The sequence below is a fragment of the Panthera onca genome, chromosome B4 (assembly GCF_046562875.1).
Source record: "Panthera onca isolate mPanOnc1 chromosome B4, mPanOnc1 haplotype 2, whole genome shotgun sequence".
In the NCBI taxonomy this organism is placed as follows: domain Eukaryota; kingdom Metazoa; phylum Chordata; class Mammalia; order Carnivora; family Felidae; genus Panthera; species Panthera onca.
This window is the reverse complement of record NC_138345.1, coordinates 136290511-136310787: the sequence shown is the minus strand read 5'-3', so window position 1 is coordinate 136310787 and position 20277 is coordinate 136290511. Positions and strand designations below refer to the sequence as shown.

General features: G+C 57.9%; 1 protein-coding gene across 5 annotated transcripts in view; it reads right to left on the bottom strand.

The window, feature by feature from the left end:
* Window positions 1-20277, bottom strand: part of PARVB (parvin beta) — a 103496-nt gene that overhangs the window by 51765 nt on the left and 31454 nt on the right. For all 5 annotated transcript variants that reach the window (XM_078449346.2, XM_078449347.2, XM_078449343.2 and 2 more), the window contains exon 2: window positions 101-190. In XM_078449346.2, the coding sequence (XP_078305472.1) occupies window positions 101-190 (90 nt within the window). The remainder of the gene's footprint in view (window positions 1-100; window positions 191-20277) is intronic.

The following is a 20277-nucleotide window of genomic DNA, read 5'->3' as shown; positions in this document are numbered from 1 at the left end:
ACGCCGACCAACGGTGCCCCTTGTCAGCCTCACCAACCCTGGGCACACGCCGCGGAAGGCCAGCTCGCTCACGACAGGGGGCTGGCAGGACCCGCCTTACCTAGCAAAGTGTCTTCAGGATGGACGTCCACCGAGGCAGGGGACATCGGCGAGTCGATGGCATGTCTGCCTTCTTCCTGTAGGTCACTCACTGTGGAGCAGGAAGAGAGAAGAAAACAAGGATTGGTGTGAACAGAATTCCATGGCCTCGCACGTTGGCAGCAGAAACAGGAAGGAATCAACTCCTGTTTTCCAAGCCTTTAACAAACATTCCTAAATGGCCTGCTGCCCAGAAAGAGTCCGAGGGAAAATGCTCCGAACCGAGAATACATCCCCCGGCTCTTCCCCCTCGCCAAGGACTTCTGGGGCCCGCCAAGCCCTGCCAGTCTTGTTTTCGCTGCTCTTTGGAACACATGAGTAAGACACGGAAGCTTCTGGATGCTTCCAGACCCTCCCACGGCTGCTGAGATGGACAAAGCTGGACTATCACAGCGACGGGGCCTACAAAGGCGGGCGTCCCTCTGCTCCCGGCAGAGCTGTGTCCTCAGCCGCGGAATCTGGGGGTGCAGGCCCCTCCCAGCAAGTCCGGAATTTAAAGCAACGCTGTTGTCGACGGCCAGGTTCAAGGGGACAGAAAGCTGACAAGCAGGTAATGGCCAGGGTTGTGGTGTTAGAGCACACAATAGGACCCAACAAACCAGACCACAGGCTTGGAGCTGGAGGCACCATGACCTCGGGTCTAGATAGCACCAGCCTGTGTCTGTCTGTGTGTGTGTGTGTGTGTGTGTGTGTGTGTGCGCGCGCGCGTGCTGGGTAGAGGGCACACTTCACAGTCACAGGGCTCGGATCCTACAGGATCCCTCGCTCCCCACACTAGAGGCCCTCCAGGAGAATGCCTGGGGTCACATCCGCCGTGGGGGACCCCCAGGACTAACACCCCTGCCCTTGTCACACTATGTTTCCTCTGGCGCCCGGCTGCTCCTGGGACTCCAGCCTCCAGACGCAAGATCCGATTCAATGGGTGGGGCCTGGGCACCTGCTGCTTTGACAGCCCTGCTTAAGGACACTGGGCAACCGTCCCCATCACACGCCACAGCCCGGCCTCTCCATCGGTCACCGGTTTGCCCAGGTCTTCTCTTCCGCGAAACGTTCTCACGCGTTCTCTCTCAATACCCCGGTCACTGTGAACCAACCACACGTCCGATCCCGGGCATGTGAAGAGGTAAATAGCATGGGGACAGGGCCTGACGGCTTTGGGGCAGGCGGGTGGGGGGGATCCCCCCAACTTTGCTAGTGTTGTGACCCCAGGCAAGACCCAGTGACCCCTCTGAGCCTCTTTCCCCAAAATGTCAGGGCCCCTGGAAGGGTGAAATGATGAACACCAGGTCTCCAGCCCAGAGCCAGGCACACAGCGGGCTCCGCGGACAGCCGACCCTCCGCCCCGCACAAGGACGAAAGCAGTGGGGCCCCAGGTCGCCTGCTTCTAACATCGGTGAAGGGCCTGAGGCGAGGCTTTTTACGCGGTCAACTTTCGCATTCCCATGTTCCACAGCAGCACGATTCACAAAAGGCGGCCAACAACACAGGTGCCCGGCAAGGGGTGACAGAATGAAGCAGAATGTGATGTACCCACACGATGGAATGCTGTGCACCCGGAAAAAGGGAGGAGATTCTGGGGCGCCTGGGGGGCTCAGCCGGTTAAGCATCAGACTCTCGGTTTCAGCTCAAGTCATGATCTCACAGTTTGGGGAGTTCAAGCCCCATGTCAGGCGGTGTGCTGACAATACAGAGCCTGCTTGGGATTCTCTCTCTCTCTCTCTCTCTCTCTCTCTCTCTCTGCCCCTCCCCTGCTCACATCTCTCGCAAATAAATAAACTTAAAAAAAAAATAAAGGAAGGGGGTGTCTGGGTAGCTCAGTCAGTTCAGCAGTGGACTTCGGCTCAGGTCACGACTTCACAATTCATGGGCTCAAGCCCCGCGTCGGGCTCTGTGCTGACAGATCGGAGCCTGGAGCCTGATTCACATTCTGTGTCTCCCTCTCTCTCTCTGCGCCTCCCACTCACACTCTCTCTCTCTCTCAAAAATAAATTAAAAAAAAAACATTTTTAAAAAGTTTAAAAAAAAGGACGGAAATTCTAACACCAGCTACCACATGGGTGAACCTGGAGGGCATCAGCTCCTTGAAACACTCACAACAGGACAAACACTGTGCGACTGTACTCACACAGTGAGGGACCCGGAGTCGTCACATCCAGAGACCTGAAGTGGAATGGTGGGGGGAGGGGGAGGAGGGGGGGAGGGGGAGTCCCCTAACAGGGACCGAGTTTCAGTTCCTGATGAAAAGCAGCTTCAGGAGATGGGAGGGTGGTGACTGCACAACACTGTGAATGGAATGAACGCCACTGAAAAAAGCACACTTAAAAAGGGTTAAAATGATCAATTTCATGTTATGTATGTTTTACCACAAAAAAAAGTAGAGAAAAGAAAGAGAAAAGGAAAGAAAAAAGAAAAGGAAAGAAAGAGAAAAGAAAGAGAAAAGAAAAGGAAAGGAAAGAAAGAGAAAAGAAAAGAAAAGAAAAGAAAGAAAAGGAAGGAAAAAGAAAAGAAAAGAAAGAGAAAAGAAAAGAAAAGAAAAAGAAAAGAAAAGGAAAGAAAGAGAAAAGAAAAGGAAGGAAAAAGAAAAGAAAGAGAAAAGAAAAAAGAAAAGAAAAGAAAAAGAAAGAAATGAAAAGAAAAGGAAAGAAAGAGAAAAGAAAAGAAAAGAAAAGAAAGAGAAAAGAAAAAAGGAAAGAAAGAGAAAAGAAAAGAAAAAAAGAAAAGGAAAGGAAAGGGAAAAAAAAAGGAAAGAAAGAGAAAAGAGAAGAAAAGAAGAGAAAAGAAAAAAGAAAAGATAAGAGAAAAGAAAAGAAAAGAGGAAAGGAAAAGTGAATGCTTTGCCAACAACATCCGGTCTGGAGGTCTGCCCGGCGGTCGGCCCCCCGCACGCACACAACCTAATCCGACCCCCACAGGGCGCATCCTAGGAACTGGCCCCACGCACGGCCGTCTTTTCACCCCCAAGCCCTTAGCCTGACTCCGTGCAAGATACAGACAAATGTTACCACCCTGACGCGTAAAGGATGCTCAGGTCGGTTTCTGAGAAGTCCCCACCCCCACTCTCCCAGCAATACTCTGAAGATGACGCCCACCGGTGGCCCAGGCCAGCAGAGAAAACAGCCGCCCAGTTTCAGCAACTGTTTTTCACTATGTAACGAGTTGCAAAAGCCATTTGAACCAGCCCATCGTGTTCGAAGGCAGAAAAAGGAAAGAGGAAAAGAGATCTTTCAGAGGAAGTCCTCACGTATACACGAGGCACATACTTGTGGGTGTATGCAGAGACCCTGAGCTCCTAAATCCCATTTCCCAGGCCGACATCACAGAAGGACCGAGAGGCCAAGGAGGTCCGCTGGGGTCCAGGCCGCCGGAGCCGTGGTTATGCTCACAGCCCAGGAGAACAACAGGCTTTGGAGTCACGTCAGCGGGGGGTGGCCCAGGTGGGCTTTGGGACACAGGTGCGCCACACAGGTGAGTCACGACGACGAGCCCGTGGAACCTCCAAGAAAGACGCCACACGGGCCGTCCGCCCACCGGGACACAGGACGTGAGCCAGAGCACGTGGACACAGAGATGATTCCAGAGGGCCCTGCCGCCTGGTCTCAAAGACACAGGGAGCCGGGCAAGAGAAAGGAACCGCATTTTCAAAGCACGGAAACTGGGTCACATGAACACAGAGAAGTTTCCACCCCGCCCTTGAACATCAAAGATAACACTAAACAGGACCCGAGATTTCTCGACCTTAATAGACGAGAAACGCTCTGGCAGAACGACCCAGGCTCTGTCTGGCTCAAGGACTCACATTCCGAAGGAGTTTGTGCTCAGAGCCCGGGGTTGGGGGGGGGGACAGGACAGGGCCGGCGGTTATGAGCCCGGGGCTGTGCCCACAGAGCTCGGCGTTGGAATCTCACTTTACCACACGCTCGGGTCCGTGGTCTGGAGTGGGTCCCTTTGCCCTGCTAAGCCTCAGTTTTCCCGTCTGTAATGTGGGAGCGGTGGCAGTACCCGCCTCGCAGGGGTTCTGAGGAACAAGCGACATCATGAATGCTCAGCTCTGGGTTCACAGCTCAAGCTCTGAGGCACTGAGGGAAAAGGGGAGGCATCCCAGGAAGAACCAGGGAGGGCTTCTTGTAGGAGGAAGCAACTGGGTGCAGCCTTGAACGATCAAGAATCTGGATCTTGATTCTGCAAAGCATACGGGTGACACATCAGAGCCGGGATTCTGGAAGCCCAACGTGGCAGCCACGTGGACCTGAGCCACGGCAGGGATCCACAGACGCCTCTTCGGGACTCCGCTGCTCCTCACAGACGGGGTTCCCCAAGGGACACAGCCCCGTCACCGAGGACCTTTCTGTCTGAATCTGTTACCGTCCTCCGACGGTCAGTCTGACATTTGGAAGGAGGGGCTCTGCTTGAACCGCGGTGGCTTTTCCCCAAGGACCCTACTCCGCCAGCTTAGTGGCTTTCCATTGATCCCTGGAATGTTCTGGTTTCTAAAGTACTGGTCCATGTGCCAGAAAGTGGAACACTTCAAAGATGCAAACTGCCAGCTGCCCTGAGTCACGGAGAAAGATCCGCTGGCCTGGGAGGGCCGGCGTCTGGGGTGTATAACGGGTGTGGACGTTCAAAGGGATGGGGGCTCCGTGTCACGAGGCTGGGGACTCACTGATTTCCTGAGTGTGCATCACTGTTTTGAGGTGAACGCCCTTGTCCACACCAAGCCTGACAGCCAACCAGGAGGAAATCGATGGCCAAGGTTCGCACGGCACCCAAGTTCAGCTTGCGGGGCTGACCGCGTGGCTGTGGGACAGGGGACACAGGGCTGGGGAGATGCCGGGAGCCTGGGGGACAGGATGAAGCCCGGGTCAGGAGACAGAGCCAAGCGGCCGCCCGTCGCTCGGCCTGGGGTGGGGGGCAGGCTGAGAGCAGTCACCAGCAGCACAAGCTTTCAAAAAGGCTCGAAATTCAGGGTTTAGTGTGGAATCTCCCAACTTATAAACGTGTGCAAATCATTCCAGTTCTGTCGGCCAACCAGGGGTCACCGTTTTGCGACCTCAGGTGGCAGTGAACGGATTATCCACGTTCTTACTGTCCGTGGGATGTGGACTGTGGGCCGCTAACGTTTCCTGAGCACCTACTATGGGCCAGGCACCTTCCATGCCACCCATTCATCTCATCTCCTAACAAGTGCGGGAGGGAGTGGCCGGGTCCTGGCTGAGCCCCAGTCTCTTCGCTGTGAACGCACCTGACATACACCCCCCCCCCCGTGAGCCCCAGAGTCAGGACCGAACCTGGTCTTGCACCTCCCTACGCCCAGCTAAGTCCTCCCCACCTTCAAGCCTCAGCTTATTGGCAACCTCCTCCAGGAAGCCCTCCTGGGTGTTCCCTTCCCACCCCGGGCTCCCCTCTGCCTGGCTCACATCACACGGCCCTAGAACTCTCTCTTTCCTGGACCATACGCCCCCATCCACACCAGGGCTAACTCGGCCCGTGCACACAACAGGCCTTCGCATTTGGGTAACAGCACAACAGAAGCCTCCTGTCGCTTTCGGATCCCGGCTCGGCCGCCGACGAGCTGATCCTGGCCAGGCATGCAGGAAGTACTCCATAAACGCTCGCCTTTTAGCATCTGTTGAATCGATGCACGAAGGCATGATTCCAAAGCCCCGTTCCCTTTCCATCACCCCACCCAAGGACTGGGCAAGGCTTAAAAAAACAAAAAAAACCCAAAAAAACCCCACCTCTCCTGCCTGGAATTAGGAGCACATAAAAAGGAGGAACGACAATTGAAAACCACAACCTCAACACTTGAAAGCGTATCTCATAAAAAGCCTGCCACTCACACCCCAGGCCAAATGCAAAGGCTTCATCTTTGATTTTTTTTTTTTTAATCTTTTCCTTCGTATGGGTTTCATTTATTTATTTATACCCAGGCTCTTCCCCAGAAAAAAAAAAAAAAATGCTTTTAGGCACCTTGTTTTTTTCCCCTTTGACATGACTGCAAAAGCCCAACTCTGAGAGCTGCTGGCTCACAGAGGAAGGTCACGGTCAGGGGGGCAGAGGTCTGAATGCATAAAGGCTTCTCGGCTTCTCGCTCCGTGAGGGGCGCCGGGGCAGGAAGGGGGACCACAGCACAAGGCCTGCCAACGATGGGGTGCAGGGAGCCCACTGGGGGCTCACCTGCTTCGCGGAGGATCCAGAGGCCTCACGGCGGGGGTGGAGGGGGGGGTGAGCCTCAGCCTCTGGAGCTCAAGACTGACAACTCCATTTTCTGCCATTTTTCTAAGGGTGTCATTTCCACGATGCTTTGCCTCCTAGGGAGACTTTTCACGCCATATGTACACGTCCTGGTTTTGGTGCCGAACACATCAGGGGGAGAATTTTCAGCAGCCCCGTGTGAACCAGCTCAAAGAGAAAACTCCAACAAAAACAGCGTGCGGGCCACCCGATCCCCCCGTCTACAGGAGGAACTTGAAACCGGGAGGAAAGCTTACTGGCCCGGGGCCAGACACACCCACTTGCAGTCACAGCCTGTCCTCAAAGGAACTGAGCGTCCTCGGAGTTGCGAGGAAAAGTAAGGGAGGGTAGGGACGTGTCCCCCCCTCCCCCCCCCCCATGGCCGGGGCAAGGACAGTCGGGGGGACGGTAACCTCCCTGTGCTTTAGGAGACCCAACAATGAGGCTTTCCAGGCCCCTGCCAAATAGTGAGGGCTTCCTGGGAGTTTTCCGGCTTCCGTCCTCGCTCAGGGGAGTCGTTTCTCTGCAGAAATTATACTTTATCAGAGTAATTATGGGCGCCTGGGTGGCTGAGTCACTGAAGCGTCCAAGGCTCAGGTCACGATCTCACGGTTTGGGAGTTCGAGCCCCGTGAGTCAGGAGTCGGGTCTCTCCCGTTCTCTCTGCCCCTCCCTTACTCCCGTGCATGTGCACACGTTCTCTCCCTCTCCCTCCCTCTCAAAATAAATAAACTTAAAAAAAAATTTTTTTTTTAACACAGTGGTTCTTCCAGACAATAAATCAAATTGTACTTCATGTGAAGATCTCACAGCTCAGGTAAAACAGGGCCCAACTCAGCGGGTTAAGCATCCGACTTCGGCTACATCATCATCTCACGGTTCCCGAGTTCAAGCCCCGTGTCGGGCTCTGGGCGGGCAGCTCGGAGCCTGGATCCCGCTTCGGATTCTGTGTCTCCCTCTCTCTCTCTCTCTGCTCCTCCCCTGCTCGCACTCTGTTTCTGTCTCTCAAAACTAAACATTTATAAATACATACATACATAAAAACAGGGCCCAAGGAAGATCTAAGCAAGAACACGCTCCACGGCTGGGGGAGGGGAAGCCATGAACAGCCCTCCATGACACCTGCAGATTCCGTGTTCAGAGCGAGCTACAGATCACAACTCCAAGGGGTGAGCTACTCCCAGCGTATCACGCTCGCAAAGGCCTTGAAACGGGAGGCCCTGTCTTTCCCAGGAGGTTAGGGGGTCCGGGCTGAATCTCCACCATCCCCAGAATTAACAGCAGATGGAGGGCAGTGTTCGGCCCAGGGTCAGAGTCTGTGGGAGCAGACAGTCCCCCGGGGGGCCGCTGTCCTTCCCGACCCGGATGTGGGATGGGAGTGAAATGACCTCCAGCGACCCGACCCAGTAGCGCAACGTAAAACAGCCTCTCAACCTTTTTTAAAAAATTTTTTTAATGTTTTATTTATTGTTGAGACAGAGAGAGAAAGAGCACAAGCGGGGGGAGGGCGGAGAGAGAGGGAGACACAGAATCCGAAGCAGCTCCAGGCTCCCAGCTGTCCGCACAGAGCCCGACGCGGGGCTCGAACCCACGGACCGTGAGATCGTCGTGACCTGAGCCAAAGTCAGACGCTCAACCGACTGAGCCACCCAGGCGCCCCTGAGCCTCTCAACCTTTAAAGTGGCAGATCCGGCTGGTTCTTCCTGAGGAATGACATCTGGCCTCGGCACGAGCACGCCGGCCCACCATCTCGAGCTCCGTATATCTGTGTGTGTTTAACTCGCGGTCATTTCTCGGCGGAGGATGAGTGCCTGAACCGCACAGACCACACCACAGCAACAAAAAAGTACCGTGACGGTTACCCACACCACACGGGTCGCTCGGTCTGACATCTGATTTATGGGGTTTCGCTCTGCCGGGGCACACGGTTCTACCCCGGCTCTCGACGTTTACAGGCAAAAATAAACGTGCGAGCATTTCAAGAAAGCGAAATCCACAGGAGGTCAGCAGGCGTTACTGACCTCACATCAAGACCTCGCGGCTAAAGAGCTGTCCCGTTGGGGCAGCAGCAAGCAAGCCTCGGGCCGGGTCCTACAGCCTGCTGATCTAGCCAACACCCATCGAGGGTCACCTACGTTGTCGCCGCTTGGCCGGGCACTAAGGGGAGAACGAGACGGAGCCTGTCCTCACTGTGCCGATCGTCGTGAGCCGGCAGGAGACGGAGGGGAAGGATGTGTCCTGGCCCAGGACCTAGCAAAGAAAGCACTAATGGGATGAGTGTGTGTGTGTGTGTGTGTGTGTATATATATAAATATATATATATATATATATTTTTTTTTTTTTTTTTTTTTTTTTTTTTTTTTTTTAAGTAGGCTCCACGCCCCACGCAGGGCTCAAACTCACAACCCTGAGATCAAGACCTGAGCTGCGATCAAGAGTTGGGACACTTAACCAACTGAGCCACCCAGGTGCCCAATGTATAATTAATTAAGTTCAATATGCATCATGGTGTTGAATTGTAAAAAGCAGGTGTCAGGGGCGTCCGGGTGGCTCAGTCCATTAAGCGTCCGACTTCGGCTCAGGTCATGATCTCGCGGTCCGTGAGTTCGAGCCCCGCGTCGGGCTCTGTGCTGACAGCTCAGAGCCTGGAGCCTGCTGCGGATTCTGGGTCTCCCCCTCTCTGCCCCTCCCCTGCTCATGCTCTGTCTCTCTCTCTCTCTCTCAAAAGTAAATACACATTAAAAAATAAATAAAAAACAGGTTTCAAGACAATCCGGCGTGATATTTATGCAAACAGCACAATCAGAGACTCAAAGCGGTATGTTCCTAGGTGTATGCATCTAAACTTATAGAGAAGAGAAGGACAGGCCCCGGTCCCCAATGGCAAGGACAGTGTTAAACCTCTGGGAGCGGGGAGGGCAGAGGAAAGGAGGAGACGGGGAAGGCTTGGCCGTGGCCGTATTCCTACGTTCTTGTGAAATAAAGTTATTAGGACATTGTGCTTGGAGGACGTGCCCCCGGCCCCAAAGCTCACGACAGCCAATGCCGCAGGGAGGGGGGCCCTGCCGCAGCCGAGCCTGTCCCGGGGTGCTCACCTCTGAGGCCAGGAAGGGCCGAGGCGCAGAACTCGCCTTGCCAGGCGGCCCTGCAGGAAGAGAGCTCTGTCTGCAGCAGACCCCCCACCCCCACCCCGAGGAAGTCACAGAGGGCCACACGCCTGTGCCTTCACGTGTGGGCAAGAGAGAAGCCGTAAGTTTGGGGGTGAAGAAATAGGTCGCCCCCGGGTGACTCTGTCATCACCCACAGGCTCAGAGGAATACCTTCTGCTGGATGCAAGAGGCATCTACACAGCTCAGAACCTTGGAATCCCCTGTCCTCGGCGCCGTTTTAAGACCCTGTGCTGCTCCTCTGTGCTTTGACGGAAAAGATCATTCCATGCCTTCTGTCTCCAGTGACACCGGGGAAATGCACGCTGCCTGGATCAGCCTGGGAAGGGTGTGGGAGGGGGGCTCAGGGGCCACATCCTGGGGAACCCAGCAGGGGGCACCTGCAGAAGGGAGACCAGCCCTAGGAGGACATCACCGTGGATACCCCTGTTGTCACCGCTGGGATGCCAATCGTCCCCCGCCTCCCATCATCAGCCAGAGCCTGCCCTGGGGCCTTGGCTGACCACTCACCCCCTAGGCACTAAACTTGGGATCCCCCTGGGCTCACAGGCTGATCCAGCAGGTCTGGGCAGGGTCCGAGGCTCAGCGTCAGTAACCGTCACCCCAGGGTGATGCTGCTGATGCCGGGCCGAGAGCAGCAAGAACTTAGAAGACACGAGCACACCCCACCAGCCCCCTGAAATCCAAACTGGCGAGCGACTTCTGTGTCCCTTTCAGAGATGAAGACAGGGGCCACGTTTCAGCAACTTTCTACCCGGCCAGCGCCTGCCCCAGGTGACTGCCTCCCCAGGAAGGAAGGAGATTTACTGAGCACATCTTCCCCGCGCTATCATGCCAGGCTCCCACCAGGGACGAGGTCTCTAAAAGAGCGAGCCACATCCGAGCTGGCACAGCTGGTTAGGGATGGATCCGAGCACCCGACCCCAAACCACAACATCTCCCAGCTTCTAGCGGGGTCGGAGGGAAGCACAGACCGTTTCCTGCCTGCGGGAGGGGGAACCCAGAATTTCGCTCCTTCTCCAAATCCCTGTTCTCGATCTTGAGCCAGATGCAGAACTGCCTGTCCCCACGGCGATCATCTTGCCACCCTGGCTTCTCCCGAGACCCTCTTTTCCAAAGGGCTGGTGCCCACGCCGTTGGGCTGGGGTTCCCCCAGCAGCACTGCCCCAGCCCCAGGGGACACAGCACGCAATCTGGAGGGACAGGGAAATCAAAAGAGGGAACCCCACAGCACAGCCCTGACCACAAGAAGCCACCGCAAACGATAACCTCAATCTGGAGCCGTGGGTGATTGAAGGTGGAAAGTTCCCGACACACATATACACGCAAAGGGCACAGAGAGGAACTGAGACGCTAGACAGGACCCTCCTGAGACCCTGCATCCTGTGTCCGGTCCTAGGGGCAGCCGGTGGGGAGAGGGGAGGAACCCGTCACCAGGAGGGCCACTCAGCCTCCCGCAGGTCCCGCCTCAGCCTCTCCGCTTCTGCAGGTGACCATCCTGGACTCTGCTGTTTCTTCTCTCCGGCGCCCGGTCGCCCTTCTTCTGGTCAAACGGAGCCCAGCATCTACCCACCGTTCTCGGGACTTACAATCCAGGTGGGGATCTGCCTCCAACCCCAGTGGAGCCAATGGGTATGCTATTCTCCCCAAAACACAGTTATCGAGGCAGGAACGTGCTTGGCCTGATCAGGGTCAGCGGCCACAGGGAGACCATGCTGGGAATGCAGAATGAGACGGGCACTTTCTCCCAACGGCCTCGATCCAGCAAGGATGCCCGTGGGAGCGGTACCTTCATCGTACCCCCCCAGTCGACCCTGGAAATGAAGACAGGGTCAACAGGACGGAGGGAACAGTTCAGCAACACCACCCGTGTGCTGGATCAAGCCTCACCTGAGGCCAGCCACAGGCAGCTCTTTCTGTCAAACGCAACGGGGGATTCTGTCTTGTTCCTGTTCCACTTTGGGTTGAGTTTCCTGTCATTTGCAAACTGAGTCCCGTCTGATACAGCAGTCCTCCCGGCACGCAAAGCTAACCATGGTGTAATCCACACCACGGCTCCCACCGGCTCCGGGGTTAAACCCAAACCCCCCAAACACGTGATGAGCGAACCCGACCTGTTTCCATCCGGCTAACTCCAACTACAGCCCCCGGATTTGTCAGGACAGCGTTCCGTTTGCGCTCATGCCCTAGACAGAGTTAGGGCTCCTCCGGTTCCCAAGCCCCCTGCACGCGACAACTACAATCTTTTACCCCCTGTCACGTGGCTGTGGGGTGTGTCCGCCTCCCTGCACCCTGCCCCCCCTCCCCCAGGGCTGTAGAGGCGCCAGGTGCTGGTCTGGACCATGACCTCGTATCTTGCACGAAGCCTGACATGAAGCGTGCGATAAATATTTAGGGAAGGAACGAACGACTACGTGTTTACGTAGACAAAACGGGGCTGAGCGGAGAATTTAGGTGAGAGGCACAAAGTCAGAAGAGCAGGGAACAGACTGTTCTTGCAAAACATTCCACCTCCAGCCACTTAATTGGGTGGGAAAAGAGAGTTTCCATTAAGGCTTACATTAGCCTGGCAGTCGTGGGTCACCAAGGACCCAATTACTGTGATGTGGCTGTGCGGAGGGCGAGGACCCGGGAGGGAGGACTCTGCTCTGCAATTAGGGACATATTGGGACAAGCTGCCTCTGGAGCAGACCTCGGCCGCCCGCGGGTGCACGCCGACCAGCCACCTGCTGCAGGCACCCGGAGCAGAGACCGGCAAGAACAAAGCCGTCCGCCCGTCTCCAGGAAAGCAGGCCTTCTGAATACCAAAAGTTGCTTCGGTATAAATATTAAAAAAAAAAAAAAAAAAAAAAAAAAAAAAAAAAAAAAAAAAGCCTGGAGCTCAGAAGCTGATGTCAAACAGAGAATTTCCCGACCCAGATCAGGCCTTTTCTTCCCCTTCGCCCTGGCTGATCAGGAAAATGCCAGGACCACAGAAAAACCAATTGTCTGTGGGAAGGAGGCGGGAAGAAAGACTTCCAGGTCAACGGGAAATGTCAGCTTTACCACATAAACCACCTGGCGAGCAGAAACCGGGACACGGGAGGGGTCTGGGCTGCCGGCTCACGAAGGATGACTGATCCTTTAGGGGCGAGTCGATGTGCCGGCTGCTCAGGCGGGGAGTAAATGGGTCAGCTCGTTCAAGCCACCTCCCGGATGCGGCAGGGAGACTCTTCGGGGGCCGGATACTGTGGCGGGACGAGCGCAAGGCCGGGGCGTCCGCTCTAGTCTCTGCGGGTCTCGGGTTCCTGGTCCCTCCCCTCCGGTCCAGCTCCCAAGGGTTCTCAAGACTGTGTCCCGTGAACACAGCCCATCAGGTCACTCCTGTGCCCAGAGACCGTCCCCGTCCTCCACTGCCTCCCTGCACAAAGACCAAATCCCTCCCCATGGCACCCTACCCCCAGGCACCACTGAAGAGCTCGGGGCCGGGCACGGGCGCCCCAGGACCTTTGCACAGGCTGTGCCTCCTCCAGCAGCACCACAGCCTGCAGCTGAACCAGCCCAACACGCCGTGCGCTCTTATAGTTCGCTGCCAACCTCCATTCTTCCAGGGCCCTGTGCCCTCCTCCAAAGCCCCCCAGGACCAGGGCGGGTGCTGGGACGGGCAGAACAGCGAGCACAGAGGCTCTGCAGGTGCATCACAGAATGACCTTGGGCACGAGTTTCATCTCCTTCCGTCTTTTACTGTCTTTCCCCCGCAGAGGGATAATAACCAGACACGACCGTGAGGTTGTCGTGACAACTAATTTAACGAGAAACAGCGGAGCGGGAAGTGTTGGCTCTCCCCTTCGGTCCTGCCATCAGCATCTGTGCTGGGTGACAGGGAGGGCCCAGCGTCATGGAGAGTCACCCACCTGACAGGTTCACCCAGGGGGCCAGGCACCATGAACGTCTGCAGGGTCTGGCCGTGAGCTGACTCACAGCCCCGGTGCTCCCGGAGGCTACGACCTCGGGGATGTGTGCACGTCTCACCGCCGGATGACAGAGTCCCGGAGGCAGAGGCCGGCCTCCCTCACCCCTGCGTCCCCAGGGGTCGGCCCCGCATGGAGACGACCCCACGAAGGTGCGTTCACCTGATGGGACCGAGTCGAACCGAATCCCGACAGCCTCAGGCATCTGTGAGTATCGAGGGGTGGGACGGCCTCATTAACTGAACGTTCAGATGACAAGAGGCCACGAACCCCCACGTCGCCCATTCCCAAAGAATCCAGACGTGGAAACATCCACTTCACTGCAAACCAGGCATGATCGGATCTCAAAGATCCTTAATTTACTGCACAGGCATCACCGCGAACATCTTTATCTGGTGGCCGAGCATTTAAAACAGACGCTAATTAGGCTGAATTGTAACAGAACCTCGACTCTACCTAAAACGCCACGATGGCGGCTGGACGGTGCCAGCAACACGGTGTGACCCCCCCGCCCCCCGCCACGCCAATTCTGAAGCCCAAGGTGCCGCCCAAAGTCTGCCAGCAGGGAGCCAAGGCCAGCCACCGCGAATGGTGACCGGCGACCAGGACAAGGAAGTCAGAGCCCACGGGAGGCTCAGAAGCATGTCTCAAGTGACTCACAGTGAAATTAAAATGCATAAACATGCCAGGAACAAAGGATGGGGGAGAGCCCCCCCCGCCGCCAGGCAAACCTGCTTTTCTGAGGGTGACGAAGAATCCTGGCTTCCCAAAAACCTCAAGGGCCAACATCATATCATGTAGGGGGTGCCCTTTGGCACATGTCCGTGAGCTGACGAACAGCTGGACCCACGTCCCCGCGGCCAGCCTCCCCTGACCCCCCAAAAGGGCCGTCCGGTTTTGCCTCCTGCTTTCTCGGTCCCCCTCCCCCCCCCGCCCTTCGCACCAATGCCTGGTAATCACCGCATCCTGGCTGCATCCGTGCTAATCTGGATGGGATGTGTGTGCTCTGTTCCCTTGATTTGCGGACGGTGAGTTTATCACATTTCTACCAATCAATCGTGCCGGGTTTCGGTGAGGACGTGGAAGCAATTTCAATCACTGGTCATGAAAATCTGCCATGAGTCAACAAAGAGGGAGGAAGGATCTAGAACAAGCATTAGGTGGGGGCAGAGGAGGGAAACCACCCCCAAATGAAACTCAGAATTGTCAAAAAAGCCACATCGACGTGCGACGTCTCCCCTTATGCTTATCGGCCACGGCCCCTTGGGGCCAAGTGGGGCAGGGTGCCCTGACCAAGGGCGGGGGGCGGGTAAGGAAATCTGGTCATTTCCAGGAGCGGACAAGCCCAACAAGGTTAACACACCAGGAGAGCAGCCTGCTTAATAAAGAGAAAATGGAAACGGCAGGGAAAAACAAAGCCCACTGAAGCAAGTTCGCCTGGTCCCTGCTCGGCGAACTCGTATTAATTAACCTGATCAGTAATGTCCCATTGTATTCGGGGAAATCCAAAGCGTGCTCTGCTGAGAAAATAAGAAGATTAAATCATTAAGTCGTTAAACACACACACACACACACACACACACACACACACACACACACACACACACTCTCTCTCTCTCTCTCTCTCTCTCTCTCTCTCTCTCTCTCTCTCTCTTCCATGTGCACCTGCCACAAGAAACCTCAACTAGAGAAAAAACCAGGGAAGCGTGTGCGGAAACCGCCTGAAGGATAGCGCCCTCTAGTGGCCCATCTCCGCCAGTGCAAGTTAGACCACATACCATCTGCTAAAGGTTCCATCCAAACTAGAGAATCTGGTCCGCTGGGCAGAGGGGCACCTTCCCAAAGCAGGTGGCTTTGGGGCAGCCCTGGGGCTGGCAGCTACGCCCCCAGCTGAGATACTCCAGGGGCCGACATGGCATTTCAGGTGGCCCGCCTGGACAAACAGGACACCACCCACCCCGAATGGATGCAACACTCCAGGCAACAAAGGGGAAGGACCGTCACGACCCACGAGGGTTTCCCGGTGACCAGCCTTCGGAGGGAAAGCCCCAAAGGAGCAGCTACAAGCCAATGGGGGGAACCCCTCCCCGCCGGCCAAAGGGAGGCTCCCCACGGCACCCCACACAATCCCGTGGGCCCCGTGCTGTTGTCGCCCTTTCGAGTATGACCGCGTCTGAGGCATCTGTGTGCACCTGCTGCTGGTAAGGGCAGGTCCACGGGGCCCGGCCCAGAGGACACACACGGCCAGTCAACGGTGAAACTGTCGATGAACGAACGAGTGAACGTTTCAGGACTCTGACATCCCCCTCCGGTGCTCCTCTTTGGAGCTCCTAAGGGCAATTTTCTTCTAGGGCCCCCGTGCCCGGCTGGATAACGCCCCGCTTCCCCCCAAAGATATTTCCATCCTCATCCCTGGAACCCGTCCAGGGGCCTCCCCTGACCCCCCAAAAGGGCCGTCCGGTTTTGCCTCCTGCTTTCTCGGTCCCCCCCCCCCCCCCCCCGCCCTTCGCACCAATGCCTGGTAATCACCGCATCCTGGCTGCATCCGTGCTACAAAGGCAGAACGCCTTTGTAGGTGTGATTAAGTTACGGATCGTGACACGGGGAATTATCCTGGCTCATCCAGGGGGGGCCAAAGACACTGCAAGGGTCCTTTAAAAAACGACACAAGTGAACCGTGAGCAAGGAGACAGCAGAGACAGGGAGAGGCCCGAAGACACCGCGCTGTTGGCTTTGCAGATGCAGGACGGGCCCCACGACAAGGAACACGGGAGCCTCTGGGGGCTGAGAAATCAAGGAAACGCAATCTCCCCGGAGCCTCCAGAAGGCGGGCAGCCCTGCCTACGCCTGGATTTGAGGACGTAAGACCTCCAGAACGGTACGTCGGTGTTGTTCTGAACCGCGGAACGTGGTGATTTGTTACTGCAATCACAGGAAACTCATACGGCCTCGAGACGGCCCCAGCTACGCCACGTCACTTCAAAAGGCCCAGAACATTCTTTGGCTGCGCCCGTTTTACTAAGCACCTACCGTGTGCCAGACCCCAGGCTGACAAGCCCCGGGGACACAACCGTGATTGAAACAGGCACAGCCTGGGTCACGCGAGCGGAACAGACACACGCGAGCACAGAGGATGCGTCCAGCCAATGCCGTGGATAAAAACGCAACTGTCCCCGAGCGTCCCAGGTCACGCTCGTGTGACGATGGGGCCGGAGAAGGCCGGCTTCGTGGTGGCAAACCCACTGACACGAGTCACCTTGTCACCTTAGCTGCAGAAGGAACAGGATGCACTCGTGTCCTCGCGAGACCCGAGGTGGCTCCCGTCCCTGCAGCTGCTCAGGACCGGCCACCACAGCGGCCCACGCGGCCACCGTGCTCCTCACCTCCTCCCGCGCCTGGCTACTGAACGGGTCACGGGGAGCAGCCGGGGACGTGCTAGGCGCCTGCCCCTCCCGACCACCTCTCTGGGCCTGACCCTTTGCGTCTGGCTCTAGGCCCCAGGAGCACCTGCCCTATGCGTCTTCTCAGTCCCGCCTCCGCTGCTCTAGATCTCGGCCCCCCGGCATCCCGGGCAGCAGCCCCAGCCGCTGTCAACCCATTCTTTCTCGAGGTCATCGCGCAAGTCGCTACCAACAGGAAACACCGGCCCAGACGCCAGAGTCGGCGCCCGGCCTCGGGAGACACCGGTACCGGGAGCTCGTCAGCAAGCCAACGAAGAAAAGGTACCTCGTTGCGGCTTCGCCCACGTGTGCCGGGACCCGAGCATGCTCTGCAGGTGCAGGCAGGGGTGGGGGGGGCGGGGGCGGTTGGGCAGGAGGAGGACTCAGGTGAAGCAGGTCCGGTCTGACTACCCACCCGGCTGTGATCTCGGGCAAGGCAGCTTCTCCCAGTGCTCGCCACGGTCTCTGCTCCGACATGAGGAGGCAAGCGAGGCTGGCGGGGAGCGGGGCAGGACCGGGGCCTGGGACGCCGATCCGGGGCTCCCCGCCACGCTCTGTAAGCCACCCCTGGCTTTCAAGGAGCCGGGCCTTTGCACTTACGTCCCCAAGCCTGACTAACACGCCGCCCGTGTGACTCTCTATGGCTCCTCGAACGGCTGCTTCCTTCGTTGTAAAGTTTAAAGACCCGCAGGTCGTATCTCCGAGTTCTTGAGCCGCGTGCGGACGACATTCGATCAGAACGAACAATGAGCCCACGCGGCTCCCCAAACGCCGACACGGGTGCCTGCCTCCCAGAGGCCCGCCGGGCACGCCTCCCTCCTCAGAGCCCCGCACGCTTTCCTCAGGGAGGCCTCCCTCCTCTGGGTTGTACCGGCCCTTGGGAGGCAGCCAGATCCGGAAGATGTGCAAGAACCCATCACGTGCTACGAAGGGTTGAAGTTTAGCCCCCGGAATACATGGTGCAGCCCTCGCCCCGAATGTGGCTTTATCTGGATACAGTGTCTCTGCGGATATTTCTGAGACAAGGCCACCCTGACCGCTGGTGCCCCGAAGACGAAGACATGGGGCGCCCGGGGGGCTCTGTCGGTTGAGCGTCCGACTTCGGCTCGGGTCATGATCTCGAGGTCCGTGGGTTCGAGCCCCGTGTCGGGCTCTGTGCCGACAGCTCGGGGCCCGGAGCCCGCTTCGGATTCTGTGTCTCCCTCTCTCTCTCTCTCTGCCCCTTCCCTGTTCTCTTTCTCAAAAATAAATATTTAAAATTTTTTTTTTAAAGAGAGAGAGAAGGCAGCCACGTGAAGACAGAGACAAAGACCAGAATCGTGCAGCCATAAGCCCAGGAGCACCTGAAGCCACCAGAGGCCGGAGAAGGCAAGGCCGACCCTCCCCTCGAGTCCCCGAAGGGAGCACGATGCAGCTGACATCTGACTTTGGACTTCCGGCCTCCCCACGTGACAGAATGAGTTTCTGCCAAGCCACCCGTCTGCGGGGCTCTTGCGGCAGAGTGGGGCCCAGGCACCCTCCGCATTTGTGGACACCCGGGACCCTCCGTGTTCTCACCTGCACGTGGGGTAGAGGCGCCTCAGCTTAGGGGCCGGAGGGATCTACCGACGTGCGCCCCGCGGGCCCGGACCGGCCGTGACCTGGTCTCTGGCAGGCACAGGATACCCTTCCCACTCCTGCACGGAGCCGGGAAAACGGGGATTTGTCCCGCCGTCCTTCAAAAGACGTCCGTGCACAGCCGCGCGTGGCCCTGAGCGCCGGGACGCTGTCCCCTGCATCTCGCAGGCCCCCCTCCCCCAGCCTCCGGGGACAGTTCTGTCCCCCAGGGGCCTGGCAGCGTCCGGACGCGGTTACGGCCGTCCACCTGGAGGCAGGAGGTGTTACTGGCATCTAGTGCGCGAAGCCGCTCCACACCCGACCGCGCCCGCGGCCGTCCCGCCACCGAGAATCCTCCGGTGCAAAGCACGAACGGTGTCGAGGGGGAAAAGCCCTCCTGCAGCCGCCTCGGGACCCCCAGAAGCTGGCCAGGCGGGGACTCCCTGGGACCCTCGCTCGGGTCGGAATCTCACGGGGCCGTCAGGGACCCCGCCCGGCCGTCCTGGGCTCTGCAGACCGCACCCTGGGCTCTGAGGGGACAGAGGGCCCTGCACTCAGGGAGCACCTGTTCCTGTTGGAGACGATGCAGTATTAAAATAGTAACAGCCTGACGATGTCGCACGATAACAGAGCAGAACTAGGCGTAGGGCGTGGGCATCCCTCCGCCTACGTGGCCGGGGCGGGGCAGGGTCCCTGACCCTAGACCCTCGGGACAAAGGTCCACCCAGGCCCCACCTCCGGCCTCCGGGGAACACGCGGGGTGGGTGTCCTTGGCACAGAGGGACAGCCCGCTCTTCTGTCCCTCTGCTGGATGACGAGTCCAGTGTGGACACGGGGTGGGGGGCCGAGCTCAGCAGCTGTGCGCATCTCTCTTCATTACCCTGCTGCGCGCTGGGCCCTCGGCCACACGCTCGTGCCCACACACCCTCCCCGGCCCCGCCGGGCAGCTGGGGGGCGGTGGGGACACAGGGGAGGAGGCAGCGAGTAACGCCTACTGCCCCCCATCCCGTACCCCCTTCCTAGGGGGGAGGTGCTGACAGGGATCCTCTGATACTGTGCCCTGCAGTCCAGGATCAGCCCGCCCCGCTGGGGCGCCCGCTCGCTCGCTCGCTCTCTGGGGCTGCGGGAGGCTCAGCCATTTGCCGGAGGCCTGGCCTCCCACCCCCTCACCTCTGGTTGTCCCGGCAACCAGGCCCCCTCCGTCCCCAAGGAAGCCACGGCTCCCGCAGGGCGAGGCTCTGCACAATGGTGACAGCAGGGGCGAGGCGGGGACGGCTGGACCCGCCAGCCAAGTGTGCGGCCGGGACAGCTGCTGTCGAATGCTCCCCTGACCCAGCCCAGGGTCACGGTCCCGCGACCGCCCTCTGTCCGCTTTGCTCACGCAGTCGGCCGCACAGGCGACAGGACCGCACGGCTTTAGCACGAAGTTCTGAGGGGCCGCTGAGTGTGGGCTGGTGAGCAGGTCGGGTCGGAGGGGAAGGGGTGGGGAAGGTCACCCCTTCCGAGGGGGGCTCCCTCCCGGGCCTCCGCGGGTGGGAGTGGGGTGACCCCGACTTCCGCCCAGCGGACCCCAATTCAAAGCGCACCTGCTTCCCCGGCTGCACAGAACATCTGCCTTTGGAGAAACTGAGGGACGCGGTTCAGTCCCCGGCCCCTCTTTGTTTGCAAACAGGGGCTAACGGTCAGGGGGTGGGGAGGGCAGGCGCGCCTGTGTTCGTCCACTTTCGGTCGATATTTCCTCCACTTCACAGAAGAA